Genomic DNA, 22977 nt, shown 5'->3' with positions numbered 1-22977 from the left:
TGGGTAAATAAGTCACGTGCTCCATGGTTTACATTTGTACTACAGTTTGTGAGTGCATTTCTAGCTCTCTACTAAATGTACATTTCTGTCTACCAAGTGTACTTTCTTCACTAGCAATATCTAACATTTCATAACATGTTTTTGGTGAGGAAAAAAAAAATATCACTGAGAGTGTTAAACCCTTTAAAAAATCTTTTTTGTTTGTTTTTTTCCTTTTTTTTTTTTACAGGCTTGTGGTGGCACTGATGTGATTTTGGAGTGGCTAACATGATATCAGTCCCATGCAGTCACTCAGTTCACACCTTGCAGATGACAAAAAAAAAAAAGGACTCATTGATCCTTCATTTAGAAAAAAAAGAAGAGAAAAAGAAAAATGACATGACAGACATCTTTCTCTCTCTTCATCTTTTCTCTAGTCCTCAGAGGCTGCTGACAGAGTCGCTGCTGTCCTTTATGGTCCTTTAATATCCTCACATAATGACTGAGCACTCTCCCATTTGTCCATACAGGCATCATTGCCGTAACAGGCTCACAGGCAGAGAGCAGCTTCTGCTTGGGAAGAATACGTCTCTCTTCACAATGCCCTTCTCTCCATCAGTGTCATTTGTATGGGCAACTTGAGATGCTCATTTCAACTTTAAGGAAAAGTGTAGATTCTATAGGCCACAGGAGACAGGACTATCCAGATGCAAAACCTCTGTTTAGGACCATTATTGGGTTAATAATCATTTCACACAGCTGTTGATTTGCATGTGATGGCTGTGGTCTTCAGATATTCAACATCCGATGATTTGAAATCACAATCCACCTCAGTGGAGGCCAAAGCGAGGCCTCCAATAAAATAAAAGTTCTCTATCTTAGCCTAAAATTCACTGGTCGCTACTTTCAAGCTAAAGCTGAATTCAGACTAAAAAAGACACGGCTTGTTGGTTTTAAGCTCTTTCTCTAATCACAATCACAGCAGTGTGACAGTTTTCTTCCAAAACAAAAGACTGTGGTGAGGAATGCTAGGGTTCATGTTGTTAAAAAACAAACAAACAAAAAAGAAAAAAACCATCACAGGCATCATTCACATGAACGCAACATTTAGAAGTGCAGGATGCATGAGTTATGCACACTGCCTGTAACCATAATACACACATATGAATGAGGAAAGCGAGTTTAGCCAATTTGTATTTTTAAATAATTGCTTTGTTTACTTTACTTACTGATATCCTCTTTTTGTTGCCAGGTGAGTAAGCTTGACTGAGTCAGCAAATACCAGAAATTTTAAAAGGAAAATTAAAAAGGAGACTTTTAGGCTAAATTATGATACTTTGCTGTGTCTAAATTGTCTGACACTCACACAGGATAAAATAAATGTTTCTGGCATGTGAAGTAATGTCAATATGTACATTTGAAATAAAACATAAAAACCTCAAAATTATATTAAAAAAAAAAAAGTCAAGAGTGGGAAATAAACTACAAAAATATATACATACACATTATATATGCATATATGATGCATATATACACACATAATGCTATACATATATATACGGTCTTTATATATACATTTACATATTACACACCAACGGTCATCTCATTTGTTGTTAGTCATGGTAACAGATGCTCTTTATCGCCCCCCTAGAGGGGTGAAATCTTGTATTTTTTTTCCTTCAGTTTTTCATAACTCTTATATTATTTTTGATTGGACAACTCTACTGAAAGGTTCTTATTTGTGTTGCTGTGTATAGCTGGGTGAGAAAAACGTCACTTGGAAAGGTAGAAAGAGTCGGTACTATCTCACAGGTGGGCAGGTTGCCAGCGGACAGAGGAGGGGTGAATTAAGAGGATTTAGGCTGACACAGTGTGCACCCCTCAGGTCGAGCCCAGCAGATGAGTTGGGATATGGTGGACGGGGGTTGCGGGGAGGAAGTTGGCGGGCAGTGATTGAGTATGGCAGGGAAGAGGCTTGTTTTAGTTCCAGATCCGGAGAAAACTGTCCCAGGAGCCGGTGGCCACGGCCATGCCATCTTCTGTCACTCCTAAACAGCTCACTCTGTTGTCATGGCCCGCTAGCACACCTGGAGGTCGAGGAAAAAAAAAAAAAAGAAAGACTCAGAAGTTCACATTCTAGGATGAAACTTATGCTTGATATTAGAGTTGAATGATTAGTTGAGTCAATTAATTAACTGACGGAAAATAACTGCCAACTACTGTAAGCCTTAATCAATCGATCAATCAATCATTTAAGAAATTTTTCAAGCACGAATGCCAAACATTCCCTAGTTCTAGTTTCTCAAATATGAGAATTTACAGATTGTCTTTGTTTTATGTGACAATCCTCAGGATTTCAGATAGTGTGATGCCTATCTTCATAATTTTCTGATATTTTAAAGACCTAAAATCAACTTGTTAAGAAAGAAAATAGTCATCAGATTAATCAGTAATCAAAGTAGGTTTGTTGCAACCAACTGAAAACAGCTTTTCTCATCCCTGTTTTAGCCAGTTGCTTCCAATGAATTTAAAAAAATGAAGTGAGACATAGTTCAGTTATTAACACAAGCTAAATTCTTCTTTAAGCCAAGAGAGTCTCCTCATATCCGTCACCTAAAAATCTGAAAAACCCATACCAGACTTCAGACATCACTTACCTGCGCGTTCGCCTTTCAGAGTGTCCCACACGTTGCAGTTAAAGTCATCGTAGCCAGCCAGGAGCAGGCGGCCGCTCTTGGAGAAAGCCACAGAAGTGATGCCGCAGATGATGTTGTCATGGCTGTACATCATCAGCTCCTGATCGGCACGCAGGTCAAACAGCCTGCAGGTGGCATCATCTGAGCCTGTGCCAAAGGCATTCCCATTGGGGAAAAACTGCAGGAGGAAAATTTAAATCAAGCAGAGGGAAAGTGTTGTTAAACCATTATATTGTGTTTCTGAGGCACAGGGGTGATTCCTCTGGGGAGATGTTTTCTTTAAAGAGGCTTCTTGGTTTTCCTAGAACCTTACAGTCCATCCAAAGGCCACAAAAGTGTTGCGACTTAGATGGTGACCTGCTTTAAAGGACCACTATGACATATAGAGTAATATTTCCACTAGGGGAATGACAAAGACAATTATATAGCTAAATGAAATACATTAAATGCTGCCACACATCTTCTAATTTAGATTACTACAATAAAAAGATAATAAAGTAATATTAGCACACTAAGCAAACAAAACAAACCTATCAATGAGCCTTCTCACATCAGCTGACATCTATGCACCTAATCAGTCAGAATTCATAAAGTCTTCAACATAAAGTGCAAGTCTTTGAAATGAAAGGTTTCCAGAATATTACCACTGTCAGATGAAAACCTTTAACCCCCTCAACAATATTTTTCAGTTTAGAAAAAACTACCTGGTTTTTTAAATTATGTCATTCATTTAGAAATGCTAATGTTTTGGGATTTATTCTCTGCAATTTAATTTGTGTTAAATTTTTTTGTTATTCTTTATAACTTATTAATGAAATACAATTAGAATTTACACTATACCCTGTTTGTTTTAGTTTTTTAATAAAAGTGGCTGTGCAGAGGAATTATCCATTTTATTTGCAGGCCTCAGTGACCCGTATAGAAAAAAATAAAGGACGAACTGAGAAGTAGTTAGCATGAGTAATGATTGTCTTAGAAGTCTGGGACCCAGAAATGAAAACCAAGTGCAACCAAATATAGAAAAAAAACTGCAACTATATCAGTCCTTCAGCCTCCACCTTTCTGTAGTATGTTTGTGACTTAAAGTCCAGCACTCACGGTGACGGCGTTGATGTCAGACACGTGGCCGGTGAAGGATTGCCTGCACATGCCATCACGGATGTCCCACAGCTTGGAGGTGGCATCACAGGCTCCTGACACGAAGGTCTTGAAGTCAGGGCTCAGAGACAAACTCATCACATCGCCTGTGTGGCCAGTGAAGGAGGTGGCCTGCTGGCCTGTCTCTATGTCCCACAATGCACTGCAAGGAAGCAAGTTTTGGTTTGGAATGAGTAATGAAAGTGTAACCTGACTTATTATGAAGGCACAGCTATGAAGTATACAGCACAGGAGAATTTTGTGTATGAAAGACAATAAGTGCTTTTACACAAGCTGCCACATGAGAGAAAACCCTCACATATTAGCTTATTAGCTGCCATGTGCCTCTACTCCCACATACTAGAAATATAGAGAATGAGGAGTAAGAGGATGGATATTGAAGAGAAACTCCTGACTTTTGTACATAATGTGAAGGAGCATCTTCAGTTTACTGTGTAGCATGGAAACAAGAATATCAATGGAATATTTTCTACCATGTAAACAGCCTAGGTCTTTAAGTCAAGAGAGCACAGTTGTTGGCTCACCAGGTGGTGTCTCCAGAGCTGGTCAGTATCTGGTTGTCATCCAAGAAACGACAGCAGGACAAATAACCTGCAGATAAACAGAGGTTCCATATCAGATAAGGAGAGCTCCCCTCTGCTTTGTCAGTATTCCTTAGGCACTTAACACGTAACCGAGGCCTGTAGTGACTGAATTTTTACGGCTGTGCCAGCAGTGGGTATGGTAAGTAGTTAAGTAGTTTTGTCCACCCAAATAAAGATGAGTTGGGCTTGTATTTTCAAAATATTGGTTCCATATATGTTCACCCAGCATTGTAGCTGCCCAAAAAAAAGCCACACTGGGGTAGAAAAAATTCCCTCCACCTACAAGGATGTGCAGGCTCTAGAGTTGCATTAGCATAGTGGTATAGCTATAGTGAAGAATACAATTTATAGTTTCTCCACAGGCTGGCAAAGTAAGAAAATTCTACCTTCCATTTCTGAAATGGAATTTCTATATTTCACGCTAACACAAAAAAAATTAACTATTCATGCAGATGTTTACACAAGGATACATACTATATATAAGCTGATGCACAGGTATGAGATCCAGTGGAAACTAACAACAGTTTGTCTTTAGTTTTCCATTGTCTCACTTTTTGATCTAATCAGCCAACTTATACATGACATCACCAATCTAAAACGCCAGTAAGGAATATGTGTGTCAAAGGTACAGTATTTGATAAATCAGGCATGATGGAGGGCTGTCCTCAGGTCGTGCTATGATAAAAATGTACAGTCCCTTTAGTTAATTATCAGAGCATTTGTCTCTGTTTACATGGAGCAACAAATTGACATGCTTATCATTCTTTAACGGGTATTACAGAGTGCCTGCATACACAGACTCTATGGAAACAAAGTAGACAAACATAAAAATATTAAAATATAAATAAGCAACATGTCTAGGTTAAGGGTTCTCTTAAGTCTTCTTTTATTTTTCTTATTCTGTGGCCGGCCCTGCACCTACCTGTGTGTCCAGGTAGCTCTCGGGTGACGCGCACATTGCCTTCGCGGGTCTTCAGGCTGTATATGGAGCAGATGTTGTCCAGGCCTCCGCAGGCCACATAGTTCCCAGAGGGGGCGTAGGCGCACGTCATCACCCAGGAAGAGCGCAGTGGAATGGCATGCATCTGAGGTCAAGGAGAATCAGAGACATCTTTTCATTAAATACATTAATGGAAATAATGTTGAGCTTTAAGGCTAATTAAGGTTAAAGGTTATTAGGTTGAGGTCAATTAGTGGGTTTCAATTCAAAATGCTGTGTGGAACTTTTTAAGTCATCAGCTGACAAAATTCTGCCACTTCCTCTGTACATAAAAAAATAAAGGATGCATTATTTCATTTGTCTGGGTGGAATTGTTGCAAAATATGTCAATAACCAATGTGTCACAGATGATGCACAACTTAACATTTAGTGCAAGAAGACAGCACAAGACAGTCTGGGGAGGTCTGTTTCTCCACTTTAGATGTCAAAGCATTGGTATGAGCAGAATCTCCAATTCTCCCTTTAGTTTATTTATAGAGGTTCAGATGGTGTAGTTGCTAAATAAAAAATATAAGGCTAGAGAGAACTGTAGGAACTGATTTTGTTATCAACAGCTACATATTTTGTTTTTAAATAATTATCTCATTATTTCTGGGTGATAAGAAAAATCAGAATTTGCCTAGCAATAAGGCTGAGTGATATTCTTGGTATTCTGGAACCCATGCATTAAACAGACTATTCTCTACATACAGCCAGTAACTTTTGCTATTTTAATTCTGTATTACATAAAGAACATGGTTTTAATACAGCTGTAACTGTACATATTATATATTCTGCTGTTGATTGTCAGTGATCTCACCTTATTTGTTGTGTAGCTGTCCCAAATGATTAGCTTTCCGTCTTGCGAGGCACTGACAAGTAACCTGGAAACAAGTTAAGAAAAGCAGCATGAAAGGAGGCTCACCCGTTGAAAAAACCCACATAATCTAAGGGACATGCACCTGGTTCATTAAAAGCAATGAGAGCCAGCCACCTTACAGACTACTGTGCTACACTGTCTGAATGACCACAAGGTGCTCTGTCAAAAAGCATTCAGCTCTTCAGTGAGCTCCCTACTCCTCTCTCCTAGGGCTCATTTCCCTCCATCTTCCCTCTTTCTCCCTCTCCTGGTGAAAGTCTCCTCGTCCAGGGAAGCCACTTTTAATGTCCCACTCTATGTAATATTCATTATGGCGGTTATATAAAAGTCCCTGCTGTCGGGTGGGAGGTGGAAGCCTGAGGGGTTGGGAAAGCACTGGAAACAAGCTGAGGTGGGGCAGCAAGAAGGGACAGCAAGGAAAGAGAAGACAGAAGAAGATGAATTCTGAACAGGGAGAACAAAGTGAGAGTTGAAGGTGGTACAGATGCAGAAACAGCTGGAACCCTTGCTCCCATCCTGACTGCGTGTTTTTACCTCTCCAGGGACAGGAAGTAGGTTGATGGTGCTACACTACAATCAAGAGGAGGGTCATCAAGCTCAAATGTCAGTTACTGTATACAAAATAAACACTGGTGTCCTGCAGGGTCACCCAGAGGGTGCTAGGCACACACATGAGCACATTCACACCAACACGCTCACACCTAACAGGATGATCTGGATTGAACAGTATATGAAAAATCAGCTACAAGAAACATAACTTAGACAAAAACACAGGCTTTAGTGGCGAAAACTAATTTGCCTAGAAAGGACAGAAGTGTGTGATCTATGTCCTGTGAAAATTCTACCTGCAAAAACTTCCATAGCTACATCATCTTCAAATTTCCTCTTTTTCCTAAAGGATTAGTGCACTGCATGCATACTAAGGGGGAAATACAATATTGACTAATAACTCAGTGCTCATACTTGAAGCAAACCGTTAAAAAGGCAGTTTGTAAGTTTAAATTTAGTGACAACTCATGGTGTGCAGCCACAGATGCTTGCCATGTGGACACAGAGGACTTTTACTCATTGATTTAATTTGAATCATCATAACACTTGGGAAACTGTCAAAGTTTTAGCTCTTACAAACTGCATCTTTAAGAAAATATTACATAAGCTGTGGTGGCTGCCTGTCTCTGTGCCTTGTGAATATCATTACTGTGCTCATAGTGAGGGCGTAAATAGTGATAGCACTTAGACGGATGCACAGTAGTAGTGGAGGTGGCAGTAGTGACAATCATTTATGGTGGTATTAGTCATATTAGTAGAATAATAGTAGTAGTAGTAGTAGTAGTAGTGGTAGTAGTAGTGGTAGTGGTGGTAGCAGTAGAAGTGGTACTAGTAGTAGTATAGCCCCACACCTGGGACTGCCGTCACTGCCCCAGTGCATTGCATTGAGAGACAGATGAACAGAGAGAAAGATCAAGAGTGACACAGACATATTAAACAGAGAGAAAGAAAACACCAATGATACGACACCAGTTGTGAACTCCTAAATCATAACTTGTTGTTCCAGTGTATATTAGCACTAATAGCTGCCGTAACTGCAGTGGTGCTTTACTGCGCAGCTCAGATATTGATAGTCAATTTGTAGTGGTATTACTTAGTATTGGTTCTTGTATATAATAATGTAATTATTAATAATGCAATTAAGGCAAAGACAGAGATTGAGCTAATACCAGACTGTCAAATTTTCACTGTTAAATTCCTGTACTCGGGCTGAGGGTGTGTCCATGTTTAGCTGGAATGAAAACCTGCAGACTGTCCTTGGTGGCACTTTATTGCCCTGGCATACATCTCGACAGTTATAGTTGTAGTGTTAACAGTCGTCATACTGTCACTGGCAGTCTAGGAATTCAACAGTCTGTTAGTCATGCCAGAAATTAAAACTGGATCAGGGGAAAAATGACCGTCATACAATTCTCATACAATTCTTATGAAATCTGAAAAGAAATTGGGCAAATTGTGATGATGATGATGATGATGATTATTATTATTGTACATCTTAATCTATTAGCATTTTTGTGACTCTTGTCCACTGCAGGCCACAGTAGATAATTTATGAGAACTACAATGCAGATATAATTTTGCTTCAGTGTGTTCAGGGATAACTAGAATTACAGTCACAATCTTCCCTTCCTGAGTTACACCATTTAATAATGGCCAAACGTGTTTTTGTAGAACAGTGAAGTTGACCTTTGACCATTTGGATATAAAATGTCATCACTTCATTATATTATTTTATTACACATTTGTGTTGAATTGTGTCATAATTAGCATATGCATTTGTAAGTTATGGCCAAAAACACGTGGAGGCATAAAAAGGAGACTCTTGAATGGACAATTGAGCATGTGACCTAAAGCAGCAGAAAACGCCACGTAGCCAGCAGGTGAAAACAGCAAACCTAAGGACTCCCAAAAATGAGAAAGTTCAATGTTATCTCAAAGTCCAACCCATCTATTATTCAACTAACTTGCTAAATTGCAGAAATGATTCTGAAATTACAACAAAATAAAATAACAAATAAAAACTTTTATATCCTGCTCGAAGCTAATAATTTTGTTGTTTATAGAATAACTACACTACCTTGAGTCACTTCCCCAGTGCATTGCATAGATCTTGGCCAGGTGGCCCCTGAGAGTGCGTCGTGTCCGCATCTGTATCCGGCCCACTGAGTCCAGACCAGCTGTGATCTGCCAAAACACAAGAAGAAGCATCAGCGGCGACACTCGAGGCCCATACACACTTATCACTGGGCACTAGCTGAGACTGCAATAACAGGCCACTCAGAAATGAACAGTGATGAATAATAGTCGAAGTTATACTACTGTATAATGGCTGTAGAATACTAGACATTAGAAATATTTCTAATGTCCATTTTGACCATAGAACTGAACAGACTATAACATAAGTTTACAGGTCAAAGCTTAACTCTGTATAGTGTCTTGCCTTGTGAATATCTGCAACTTCATGTGTCACTTCACTTATGTTATATAGAACTCTCTTTCTTTCTCATGGTTTAGGCCATTTACAGCAACTTTTAAGGTCTTCAGCACTCCCTGTGTTGCTGTCATGCAAACTTGTACAACGGCACAGGAAATAAAACTTTTAATGATTTACTAAGTGATATGAATGTGAAGAGGAAGTCTCTTACCTGTGACAGAGTGGAGTCACTGCAGGCTTTCCTGGCATCCTGCAACAAAACGAAAACCTTAATGATCATGTTGACCAGGGACAAATTTCAGATTATTCATTTAGTGGATAGCTTAACGCCCCACATGATTACTACACAGACATACAAAATGAAGGAAAAAGACTTACTTAAAAAAAGAAATGACAAAAACTGCTTTTAAAAAGTGTCGTAACATGTGCAATAAGTTATTCCCAGTCACAGAAACTGAGTATCTCAGTGATCACAGAATAATCACACAGCAGCGGCTGACATTTATAGATCAATTCCTAGCATCCAATTTCTGCACGAGAATGGAGGTGGCTGATTGACAAGTTATATGCCAAGTGCGTCACTGTCTCATCTGAAACTGTGTGAGTCACAGCTTGCAGTGAACAGACAGTGGCACACATGTGATGTACACACACATATACAACACACACAAACAGACACACGTCAACGTAAACAAACTCAATGCACACAATGTCGCCGTACCCGGATCTGATTGCGTAGTTGCTCGGCTTCCTGCCGCAACTGTTCCAGCTCGCTCATTGTCCCTCTGTGATGTGTTCAGGCCACACTCTGCTCCAAATACTGACTGGGCTGGGAAAACACACGTGCCTACACGCGTGCACACGCACACACACAAACAGACACACACACACACACACACACCCACACACACACACACACACTCACTCACTCACTCACACACTCACTCACACACCCACCCACACGTGCTTTACCAGCTGACACCTGCAAGACAGAGAGACAGAAATACTATAAGTTCAGGAGGCGGACGGAGAATGAAGGATGGGAACACTTCCATCAGACAAACATAGGTATCCTGTTTGGGTTCAAACCAAAGAAGAGGGTGCTGCAAAGAGTGGGGAAGGGTGGGGCTGGGTGGGGGCCTGGAGGGTGGCCTGGCTCTTCAAACACCCCCAGTCTGGTTCAAAAGGCCATCTGAGCTAGGCTCTGACCTTTCCTGACTCAATCAGCCTTTTGTGTTGTTGCACTGCTCTGTTTGCACAAACCAGCCCAAAGAGCCCTGAACATATGTGTGTGTTTGTGGGTTGTGTACTGCTAGCAGAGTGGTTTATTAGACTACATGTCCATGTGAGAAAGAGAGAGATAATGTGCATGTATTTATCTATGAGTGTATAAATTATAAGAGCATTTATTTGAATGCATGTCTGGGCTAAGAGTATCAGATTCAGCATCTGTTTGTATATATGTGTGTGTGTGTGTGTGTGTGTGTGTGTGTGTGTGTGTGTGTGTGTGTGTGTGTGTGTGTGTGTGTGTGTGTGTGTGTGTGTGCGTGTGTGCGTAAGTTGCCACTACCTTTACCTTAGGGAGGCTGAATGTGGGTCACAAAGCACTTAGACACTCCTCAGAAATGTTTGGACCGCACCCCCCTCCCATTTTCCAGGCTGTTTTACAGTCTGCTGTCCAGAAGTCTAACCCTCCGAGATTAAATTTTCAGTTCCATTTTCTATAATTCAACAATTAGGGTGAGTCCAGCCCTTCCTCTCCACAGGAAATCATGTTAATGTAAAGAGGAGGATGCTTGTGCTTTATCTTCATTTTTGCAGAGGCTTTAAAACCACTGGGGCCCAGTTACTTATTCACCACGAAGGAAAATCCTGTCATTTTACAAATAGCAAATAATTAACTAAGACAGTAATGTGATGTTCATGCTGCTAAGATTGCCTCTTAACATACTACGCATTTGTCTGTGTAAAAGGCTGCTCTTTTAGATTCCCGGTTCCCTTGGTTTTGGCCATTGTGCCTCTGCTCCTCAGACACAAGAGAGGATGTATTGAACTGCTCATTGTGGACTCTTGTCTCAGGAGGTCTTCGACAGTAACGAGACATCAGGGACAGCAAGTGTTGCAATGCTTTCAGCTGCCCGGGAGTGACGTCACCCTCTCCTCCAGTTGACGCAACCCCCCTGAAGAGAGGCTCTCAGCATCAGCTTGCCTGTGATGTGGTACTGCTCTTTGACAGCCATGGATCCATTGCACTGTACGCCTCTGAAATCTGCCACGTCACAAAGAGCGCCTTGTGGACTACCAAAACACTTGAAATGACCTTCTATACTCAGCTAAATATTTACAATCGATTTTTTCAGCCCCAGGCTTACGTCGTGAAATGCAACGGCGCACACAAGAGAGATGAGGTGGAAAATAACGCAGGTATGATGGAGGATGATGCTGAAAAACTAGATGCATAAGGGGCTTTCCCATCAGTGTGGATAAAACTGACAGCCCTGATTTTAGGGTGAGACATGACTGCCACATGGATTGTCCTGCTCACATTTGGATACTAAAAATTAGTCACTTAGAAACCAAAGTAGGCCGCTCAAAACTGCTATTGTAATTAACTACAAAGCAACCCCATCCAAAAGAAACTAATACGGATAAATGGTCCCTGCTAAGATTGTCTTTAACAATTCATAGTCATAAACCTCGGTGCCTGTGTGTGTGTGCATGTCTTTTCTCCAGCTGTGTGACTTGAGTCATGCAGCCAGACAGCCAGCCAGGCCAACGCAGGCCCAGAGCAAGGCACAGCATTGGGGGCGACAAAGGCGGAGCTGTGTGCTGGAGCTGCCCATTGTTTAGTATGTGGCTGCCAGCTACAGTATAGTGCTGCTTGGCACCACCACAGTTGTGTCTCTGAGACTGGCCACTGGAGACTACAACTGCTCCTGCTCTGCCCTACTGACGCAAACCAACCAACCAACCAACCAACCAACCAACCAATCAAACCTGATGCTGCCAGCAAGAGACCAATGAGTCTGAAATGGGACCAAACAGCTGTCACCTGCATCAAACTACTGTGTACACATAATTCTCAAACAGACATAGATAGGATCTTAATCACCTGTTTGTATAAGAACATCTGTCTACTCCAGTTTCACTTCATGTCTGTGCTGCATTGGCAAAGTCCGACATGCCAGAGAAGCTTATACATGACCCATTACACATAGCTGTGGTTATCTAAAGCACCCATACTGTCCTTAGTTCAATAATTCATCACTCATATGTGAGGAGTTATAGCACCATCCTCAAACTTAAAATATAATCAGTAATGACTGTTATAGCACTCATCAAAACAGTTTACAAAGTGCTTCATGTTAGACAATAACATATAACTATGACTCAACAGAAGATATTTTTTAAAATTTGCCAGAATAATCATCGTATTGAGCACATATATAAATTTGAAAGGTTTGAAATGTGTATTTGACTGGCAGTTGATTCATTGATTAGTAAATAATAGCAAAGAAAAAATCTAAGCAAAAATTCAAAGCTTCCAGCATGTAAACACGTCAATATCGGTGGGTTTTTCCAACTTTTTTTTTTAAATCGTAAACTGAGTGCTGCTTGACAATTTGAAGATGTCACCTCAGGCTCTAGGAAATAGCAATGGACACTTCAAGTTGTAACACTTCATCTCTAACATATTATAGACCAAACAATTAATGGAATAATAATGTTTAATTGTAACCCGTATCTTCTTTTTGTTTTTGTCTTTTAAAAACAATTTTTATGTAATAAGTTTACACACTGTTTTTACATCTGGTTCAGCTGTCAACATGATATTAGCTGCTGTTGCACATCTACATTATCAAGTTTTAATCCAGGCTAGCGATGACCATAAAACTAATTGTTTATCTTGTGTGAGACATTGGCATGCAAACTTTCACTTTCAGTTTTATACCCACACACAAACGGAGAGAAAGAGAGACATGCAGAGAGATCTCCTTATTCTTCACCTTCTCCACAGTAAAGTCATTGTCAATCTCAATTCACTATGGTCTCAGGTTCACATAATAGAGCTTGGTCATTATATATTTGTGACAGGAGACACTGTCTATTCAGTGTTTGTTCCCACTGATTCAGTTCGTGTTGAGCAGGAAATATACAGTTACATGGCAGTAAGCGCTGCAAGAGAACTTCTTAGGTCCAGGAGCCAATTATAGTGTTTCAATTTGTCAAAACTGGAAGTGGTTCACATCCCGATAAAACATGAATGGAATTATATAACAAATACTCACATATATATTGTATTTTATTTGATCAGTGAGACCTTCTGCTCCCTCTGGGTAACATACAGTAGAAAGTCAGGCACATCTGCCTCAATCATGAACAAATACTGGTGAACAGAGCAGCAGGAGGTGCAGGCAGTGCAGCTGCACCCAGAGCCACAGGGGCCCAACAACATCAAATGGTCAGGAAGTTAAGGAATTAACATTATGAAATGCCAGGTCTGAACAAATTCTTGCAACATGGCCCACTGTGAGTGCTTTATATCATTGTTATGCAGATTTACAGTAAGATTTTAAGATTTATCATCATTATCAAAATCATATTCTATAAGTTGGACATAAGTGTATTTGCTATAATACACACAATGCTACACTCATGCACAGAAAACGAGTAGGAAACTCACAACAGTATTTTGATGTGTTAAAGTGAAAACTGGATGTAGAAAGGGCAGCTCAACCTGGTGTAAACTTGCTCAGGTGACCCACTGACTATTCCAAACATCCAGAGAATGGAGGAAATACCTGGTGAGATTCCAGTAAGGTGAAAGTGTACATATCGTCCTTCTGTTTGGCTGACACATGTACAAATCATATCCTTTTTGTGTCATGAATTGCAACAGCAAATTATTAACTGAAAAAAGGTTGAATCATTATTACACTCATTAAACTGACAGGATCACAGCGAATGAATGTGTGATGACTGTATGACCTACTCTTGTCACAGGTTCTACCCCACCTGCACCAGACACTTACAGAATTACACATAATGTAGTCACACATAATTTCTCATCAAAACTACAAGAACCTAATTAGACTGGGCCTGTTTGGACGAAACTGGATCTAAGTGATATCCATAATCTGATGCCAGATGATCCCCTTACGTGAATGTTCGAGATTTCCTGCTAGTATCTACTAGTTGTTGTGTTGTTGTTACCACAGGTTATTTCAACTGAGGTGTGGTAGGTCTGCTAATGTACAGCTGTACAACTAGGATCTTGAAAATGTAGACCAGGGAGATGTAGTACAGTGTAGTGTTGGGCTACACAGATGAAATCAGCATCATGCTATTAAAAAGAATATTTATTTTATAAATCAATACACACACTGTCGCATTACATTGATAGGTGTTTATATTATTTTGTCCACCCCATTTATATCAATAGGTATACCACCTATTGAGTGGTATGCTGAATAACAGAAATATCTATTTGTGTAATGTAACACAGTTCAACATAAACTACAGTTGAATCAACACATCTCTTTGACAATTTTGACAACAAAAACTGAACAGTATAACTTCCATGAAGGTAAGATTTATTGCAATAAGTTGTGGGTTGTAGGTGTACCTAATAAACTGCCCACTGAGGGTATATCACAATATGGCAAATGTATGTAAAATCACCTAAAAAGATTCCACTTGATATTTAATGCAGTTAACTGCACTTTGGCTCTCATTCTTGCAGTATAGTTCAAAATAACACAATTTTGCAATATGGTCCATGATATGATCCTATCATCACAATATGATTGAGTTGAAAGTCAATAAATTCTAATATTAATACAGTGACGATATTATCACACAGTCTTACAGCACAAAAATATTATAATAAAAGGTTCTTTTTTTTTTAGACATCAGATTATTGTGAAATATTTTAAATGTTGTCTTTTTGTTTTCAATTATCAAAATCGCTGCCAATTAATTTTCTTTCAATCAACTAATTGATTAATCGACTAATCAGTTGAGCTTTACCTGGCTTTACAGGCTGTATCATAGCTAAGTGATAAAACCGTATTTGACTATTCTAAATGAGCAGTGCATTTTATCTGCTTACTCATCCTGATAGGACTGGCACTAACGATTATTTTCATTATTGATTAATTTTTTTAATAGTCGTTTATTCTATGAAACCAGCATCAAAAAAATTGTAGAAATCTTTGCTGAGCTGAAGCTGATGTCTTCAAGAGTTTTGTTTTGCCCGAAAATCCCAAAATACTCATTTTACAATGAATGTTTTGAGAAGCACATTGAAAAAAGACAATTAGTCTACTGTGAAAACTGTTGCACATTACATTTCTGTTGTTTGACTACTCAATAAATCGACTAATGTTTTGGCTCTACATCAAACCCACTTTATTAATATAGATTGTTTTAATCAAATTAAAGGGTGGATGATTCCCCCTTTAATTACATACGTTAACATACGTGATAAACTTTTATAAAATGTAACTACTTACTATATATTCTGTACCAACATCAACCTACTGCCCTCACTTATTTACTGACTGTCAACAACAGACAAGACAGGAAGCAATCAGCTCCATCAGTATGGAGACAGACACACTCTGTATGCAATTAACATGTCATAAAAGTCTTTATGAATTGATGTGAGTCGACAGAAATTTCTCATACAAGCAACAAATTGCATGAGCCGCCGTCACGCAACCAGTTGCCGCTCGAATGAAGGCGGACTGTCCATGTATATTTAATGGAAAAGAAAAAACGGCTATGCGGGGTATCGTGCAACCACAAATGAGAAAACTGGTGTATGAAATGGGACGAGATGAATATGTGTCTACTAGTAAAAAGGTTTTGCCCCTATAGTTCCGCCTGAGAGTCATTTGACAGCCAGTAAAAGGCCGCGTTTGGACGGCAGCAGTGAATTTTCACCAGCTTGGCTTAGAGGAAAAAAACAGCACTGAGGCAATAGTAGATTGTGAACAGTTATGTCAAGAGCTACACTGCTGCTCAGAGCACCGGTAATATTTCAAACTCACTGACATTTCTACATCTCACCTTCAGCGACATAAAACAAAACAAACTCGCTGTGTGCCAAGTAGGAAACAAGTCTAAAAGTCACCAAAAATATCAAGACAAGACTACACGTCCTTACCTGAAACAGGCTTTTTGGCTCTTTTCGTCCTTCCAATACGAGTCACACCGATCCGTTTTCACACGACAACCATGGTCCCAGCTGTGAGAGAAATCCCAAAAGGCTCTGTGTTAATTTTGAGACAATTTAATCGGTTTAAAGGGTCAGAAACGAACGCAACTCGGGTCAGATTTGACTAAAATTTTCACCAAGCAAGCTAATCACCACACCCATGAAAGTGGGAACATGGCAACAGCCTACGCTGAGGGGTGCACGATGGTGAGTAGGTTGATATTCTCTATTTTATAACCAACAAAACAGTTATAAAAACATCAAATTCTTGCTAAATGTATTTTTTATTTAAGTCGGCAGTCTAAAGCACTCGGTAGTAACATTTCGTTCAGCTTGGGAAAATGTATTAAACTGGTTGTTTAACCTACGGGCAGAATGGTATCGTCTGTCAGCCCCCTCAACAAAAAGGAACCGAATGGGATACAGGAAACAAACGCTAGACCTGTACAGTCTGTAGTGGTTGTAGTGATTCAAATGGACCTCACCTCTGTTTGCAAAACCAGATTTAGGTCAAAACTCCACTCTTTCATTTGTTCAAATACCAATACAGTGAATTAACTAGAAGAGCCGTGAAACTACAGTTTTAGTATTAAAGCTGGAGGTGAGGAAAGTGCAGTATTTTTTTGTTTGCTCTATGAATGTAATCTGTTGGCAATTGTGACTAGTTTGTGACTTTATGACCTCATCTGAGTTCATCTGAGGTGTGGTACAGGTTTGTTAACATAAAGCTATACACTTTTCAATTACATTTAATTTAGATTCATAGATTTTGAGGACTACAGTCCAAAGCAACAGTCCAAAACCCAAATTTACAATGATATAAAAGAGAAAAGCAGCAAATCCTCACACTGGAGAATCTGACACTATTCACTTAAACAATTTATCAAAATTTTTGCTGATTCATTTTCTTTTAATCATCTAGCCTAATCGATGAATCAATTTTATATTACCAATTGTGACTTTCCTCTTAAATCTGAGGATTTCTCTGCTATTCTCTGTTTTATATCAGTTTAAATTCAGTATCTGTGGGTTTTGGACTGTTGACAAGTAATTTAAAGACGCCACCTTGGGCACTGTGATGGGAATTTTTCGCTATTTTATGAGATTTTATAGACTAAATGATTATTCCGTAAATTGATCAAATAATCAGAAGGTTAATAAATTAAGAAATTACTTACTAGTTAACAGGCATAATACTTATAATAAATTACCTTATTATGCCAAGTGACATGAAGACAATGGAAATTACCAAAGAAATATTTTTGTTGCTGTTGCAACACTCAGGTTAAATCATTTACTGTGACTAGAATACAGAACAGTAAAGATAAATGCGTAACTACTTCAAAACTACCCAAAATCCAAATTAAAAGGTCTGAAGAGTTTAGATTGTGCCAGGAGACAGCTGTGCCAAGTCTCACCCCGGCACACCACGGTTGGCTCATTGATAAGGATCTCTCTCCATTAGGACAGGATGAATTTTTAATGGGGCCAATGAAAGGGAGCAATGGGATAGGCTTTTCCATATCTCTGCACGAGCCATAATCAATGGAGGGTAGATGAAAGTTGCCGGGCCCTTAGTTTCCTTTCGGAGTGGCATGGGGTCAGATTAAGTCTAACTGAATTCACACACACAGCAGTAGTTTAGGTGTGTCAGACCAATTTCCCCCTAAACAAATTATGAGGATTAGCATTAACATGATAGCAGAGACATACAGTGTGTTGTGATTGGTTTGTCGTTAGTGCTGGGATTCAATTTTTTTTTTGTCTTTTACAATGATCATTATTGCAGCCTGGAAGTAGGCTATTATTAAAAAATAATACATCATTCATACAATATGTGTTATTCATATTTTCATTGACAGTTGTTTTTAAAATGAGAAATAGTCATATTTCTACTGTAATACGATTCACTGGAATTGTTATCATGACAGAATACACTGCATACGACTGAATATTCTCACAATTTAGAGAAATTGGATGACACATGCCAAATCACAACTTCAAATCTGCCCCTGTATCAGAGACAAATAGTCATTACATCCTCACAGTAATCACGACATCTGAAAGGTTTACTGTTTTTGCCATAGCTTGTTTTAAAGATGACATAATCCTGAGGCAGCCAAAGCTTTTTGTCATGTCATGTCCGAAGCTGCTCAACAGATTTATTAATGATTGCTCAAGGTATCATTAAACTGCAATGTAACTACAGTTCAACTCATACACCGTGTTTTAGTAAAGTCAGTTCATTACTGTAATATTTTTAGCTTTTTGTGGACTTGAGATTGATTGAACAGGGAAATTTACAAAGGAACTACATAAGAAGGAGTTTGCTCTCTGCCTCTGGTGAGCAAAATGACTGAATTCATTAGCCAGCTGAGAGAGTCAGGGTGTCCAAAAGCACATCCTTGGCCAATCAGGTCCCTTGGCCCATTGCTTGGCAACCAAAAGGGAGGGAGGGAGAAAATTGACACTGTAAAAATAGCACATCAATAGGCTGGTGTCTGAAAAAAAAGAAAGACACACATGTTGGTGAGGCTATAAATAGCCCCATGGAGCATGGAACAGGTATCATGTACAGTATTTCAACTGTATTGTTGCCCACAAATGAGACATATTATTTGCATGGATGCAAATTCAGCATGGGCAGTGCACAAGTAATGGAACTCAAAGCGCAGTAACAGTCATGCAGCTGAAAGAAATCATTTGAATGTGAGGGTGGTTTAGGGCCAACGAGGAATAACACAGTAAAAACCATCCCGTAACTAACAACAGGTTTGTGCAAGTTTTCCTCATCCTACTGTTTGCCATCTAATGTTTTGCATGTATTCAAAATTACTACAAGGCTCTGCTTCAGTAGTACATTTGAATGTACTACAATAATCAGTAATGTACACGGAGGAGGTTTGCATGCCAGAGGGAATTTAGGGTTTAATGGCACACATGAATAACTTGGAAGATATTTGATCTTTTCATTTTATCACATAATTATATCTGCATTTTGTTTAGAGGCATTACGATGAGCTGCATGTCCTCATTATCTCATCGCTACAATGTGACATTGTTAAAATGGGTGGCACTCGTGTTTCTTTTGTGTAACAGAGGAGTCGAGCAAAAACGTGGCCAAAAATAGACCTATCATGTCCAATTCAGTTTCACAGGACTGCTCAAAAATGAGCTCAATACGTGGGTGATCAAATCAAGTGGAGATAATGGGACATCAATCTGAAGCAGCTTTTCAATGCCTATTTATATCCGCACGTTCCCATTTTTTTGCCCACATGTGGCGACACGCCCTGACGACCTCCATGTAATACTTCCACTGTATCAAAGGCAATTAAAAGGTGTAGCAACAGTAGAACCTTAAAAGGCTTTATCAGGGCCGTCTTATCCACCAGACATCTCCCGGGGAGGCTGGCCGTTGCCAGGGTAACCCTCACAAATGGCAACTGACGTCAAGAAGGTAGGAGAAATACCAGGGAGAGCCAGAGCTGCTATGCATAATGGATTATTGAAAAAAGGGCCCTCTTGAAGAGTGCAAAGTGACTTAAAATATGCGTGCCTTGCTGGGCTTGCTACCACTTCTCTCTCTCTCTCTCTTTCTCTCTCTGTGTGTGATGAGGAAAATAGATGTTGACAGTTTCAGGGTTTTACTTACTGACTGGCACAGCTTGGGCTTGGCTGGCCCAACTGAAATTATCCATCTTGAGTCAAACACTGCTGATGAACTATCTCTCCCTTGGATGCATTTTACCAGATCGGGAAATTCTGCATCATTTTTGTGCTGCTTACAACAGAAGTCCCTTTTTTTCTAAGGTGGAATATGTGCTCCTGCGTGTGGATGTGAACACATTGCAAATACAGTATTCTGTGTATGTGTCCCAAAAGAAAATCTAATGCTAAAATCAGAAAGTGTGGCTGCCTGCACTGTATGTTACCCGATCGAAACCGAAGAAAAAAGATCCCCATCCAGAGCAGATCCTTTATCGGTCACATAACAAGGATCCGCAGTGACATTCATGCATATAGTTCTAAGAAGCGATCACTTCAGGTCATGGTTAAGTCCAGAGCCTAACTACCAGCAGTTTACTCTGTCCCTGTGTCAGGTTCTTGTCTAATCTCAGAGCTATTGTTGGCCCATGAGAGACTGTCACAGCGGCAGCTTGCTGAAGAGCCCTCATCGTTTCTGTGATAATGCCTCTCATGCTGTGTTGGAGTCACACTATCGACAAGCGGGACACCAAGTGTGGAATCAGGTTTGCTGATGGCAAAGGCCAAGTACTGTTGCTTCCCAAATTAATACAGCAGGACAGAACAGTACACGCAATAGAGAATTGACATGGTGTCCATCTTGAGTCAGAGGTGGGACATATGGACAAAAATAATTTCATGATAATTATAACAGCCCATATCTTAATATGAAGACACTACCACATCATTTATTAGACTCATTTCTTTAAAGTCTCAAATTTGTGTTTACATTTTCAAACAGAGTAAAATTGAATAGGATTTATTGTCCAAGGTGGAAAACTGTCTGAGCTCACCAACACTTAAACTCAGCACAAAAACATATAACAGAGCAAAAACTAGTGATAAAATTAATTAACTGATGACAACATCAAAGCAGAGGTCCAAATGTTTTGTGTAAGCAGTAAATGACGTATATTAAAAATTGTCATATCAAAAAATACACATATGTGTATATAGTGAGGGCAGCCTTTAATATCAAAAAGACTAGACTTTTAAGGCAACGTGTTTGTAAAACACAAAATCAAGACATTTCCTGTCAAAACGTGTATTAAAAGCTGCTCTAAATAAAAACACCTGTGACCTGTAAAATGCAATCAGTGTAATTAACACCAGAATGAGTTGGCCTAAAGCTTAAGTTGTGTTTCAGGGAGAAGCTGCAGAGGAAATGTGCAAAGAGAAGAAGTGAGAGTGTTTCAGTCCAGGGGAATCCCAGACACTTCTGTAAATCAGGGGTGCAACAAGCAGCACAAAGCATGAACTAACATGCTCTGAGTTTCCCAAGAAGTGAATCACACAAGTCATGTATGGGAAAAAAAAAAATTAAAGGAAGTGAGGAACAGCCCTGATGTGCTAATGCCACCCTTTTCAAATGTCTCCCATCACAGCTGCAACACTATGATACCAGATGATCATTAATTTATTACCACAAGCCCACAATTATTTTTGACTTGACATTTTGGTGCACCACAGGTTCAGAACATAAGATAAGGCAGAGGTGTTACCTACTCGTTGCATGAAAACCAAACACGACCCTTGATGCCAGGTTTACGGGCTCACCCAAATACCACATTCACCAGTGTTTCCTCTCTTAAATCTGCAAGTGTAACTGAAATGATCATTTTGGCTCCACACCCATCTCTGTTTCGATTCAAGTTATGCTTCTAGTACAGATCTCAGAGCAGAAAACACAATTCTTCTTTTGCTTTGATAAAATATGAATATTCCAAACAGCAGGAATGTGCGTCTTTGTGCTTTTACTAAAATCTAGTTGTTTAATTTCACATTTAGTGATCTTGCTGTGGCTGTACATCACAGGTTAATGAATCTAGAGGAAACACTGAACAACGTGCAAACCAGTTCAGACCAAAAGCTCTACATTTAGAAAAATAATTGACATGTTTCTACCTTTTACCAGTGCAGATGAGTAGCAGAAGAAGTGGGCGTTTTCTGCATACGTCCTAAATGGCATGGATTATGAGTCGTGCAGAGCGCTCTGGTTTCAGTTCTTCCTTTCAGCTGTGAGTGTAGATGCTGCTTGGAGGAGCAGTAAATGGAGAGAGAGAGAGAGAGGCAGAGCTGGAGTATGAGGTAGAGAGCTGCTGAGTGGGAGGGTGAGCATATGGGGGGCATGGAGGATGGGAGGATGGAGTAGTATTTCTATTAAAGAGACAGAGTTTATTTCTTCAACACTGTATTTAAAGATATAACATCAAAAGTGACAGATGTGGTCTGCATATGACAAGCATATGTTCCAGGAGGGTTGTATGGTAAAGCACTACTCCAGTACATGGTTACCTTAAACAAAAGGCGGACACAGCTCTGTAGTCATGAATAATTTGTTTTTCTAACAGGGTTTTCAGGGTCAAGGGGGAGCTGGTCCCTCTCCCAGCATGCAATGGGTGAAGACCCTTACCTCTATTTAACAGCTCAAAACTCAACACTGTTTTATCACCTGCTTCATGACCTTTTTCTAATTTTATGAGAATTACTTACAAACGTGATTTTGAACTGATGACACGTTTCAGAGGTTGGCTATGGAAAATTATTTACTTAAAATGGATTTTACTGTTCTTAATGTGTGACAGGGGCAGGTAGGAAAACTGGCAGTAGATTTCTTTTTCTGTGAACTAATATTTGGCAAACAAAAGGAATGTATATATTTGTTCATGCAAATATAACATAAAAAAACAGAAATAATTCTGCTTTCGGTTGAATAACAATTGTGAATTTTCATCTATATTTTGTTTGT

The 22977-nt window shown here is 39.5% G+C and overlaps 1 protein-coding gene across 3 annotated transcripts; it reads right to left on the bottom strand.

Moving 5' to 3' along the window:
- Positions 1-1498: 1498 nt before the first annotated feature.
- Positions 1499-22269, bottom strand: gnb4 (G protein subunit beta 4). 3 transcript variants are annotated; one of them, XM_022739199.1, is made up of 11 exons: positions 22134-22269; positions 16431-16511; positions 9981-10241; positions 9471-9509; positions 8903-9009; positions 6217-6280; positions 5340-5502; positions 4358-4424; positions 3774-3975; positions 2637-2853; positions 1499-2066 (listed from the first exon to the last, which is right to left on the bottom strand). In XM_022739199.1, the coding sequence occupies exons 3-11, from the start codon at positions 10035-10037 to the stop codon at positions 1960-1962; spliced, it is 1023 nt and encodes a 340-aa protein (XP_022594920.1). In that variant the 5' UTR covers positions 10038-10241; positions 16431-16511; positions 22134-22269; the 3' UTR covers positions 1499-1959. The 3 variants fall into 3 exon arrangements, with proteins under 3 accessions (XP_022594920.1, XP_022594928.1, XP_022594912.1); XM_022739207.1 differs by having other exon boundaries at positions 22141-22269; XM_022739191.1 differs by lacking the exon at positions 22134-22269 and having other exon boundaries at positions 16431-16628.
- Between the last annotated feature and the right edge of the window lie 708 nt (positions 22270-22977).

This window comes from Seriola dumerili, unplaced genomic scaffold (genome assembly GCF_002260705.1).
Source record: "Seriola dumerili isolate Sdu_G_001 unplaced genomic scaffold, Sdu_1.0 BDQW01000002.1, whole genome shotgun sequence".
Lineage (NCBI taxonomy): Eukaryota > Metazoa > Chordata > Actinopteri > Carangiformes > Carangidae > Seriola > Seriola dumerili.
This window is presented reverse-complemented; position numbering and strand designations above follow the sequence as displayed.

Excerpts from the sequence above, each read along its gene's own strand:
- gnb4 (XM_022739199.1), bottom strand. The coding sequence starts at position 10,037 with ATGAGCGAGCTGGAACAGTTGCGGCAGGAAGCCGAGCAACTACGCAAT. Across the intron at positions 9,010-9,470 it reads GTGACTCCACTCTGTCACAG|ATCACAGCTGGTCTGGACTC; the intron begins GTAAGAGACTTC and ends GTGTTTTGGCAG. Across the intron at positions 6,281-8,902 it reads CACTGGGGAAGTGACTCAAG|GTTACTTGTCAGTGCCTCGC; the intron begins GTAGTGTAGTTA and ends ACTTGTTTCCAG.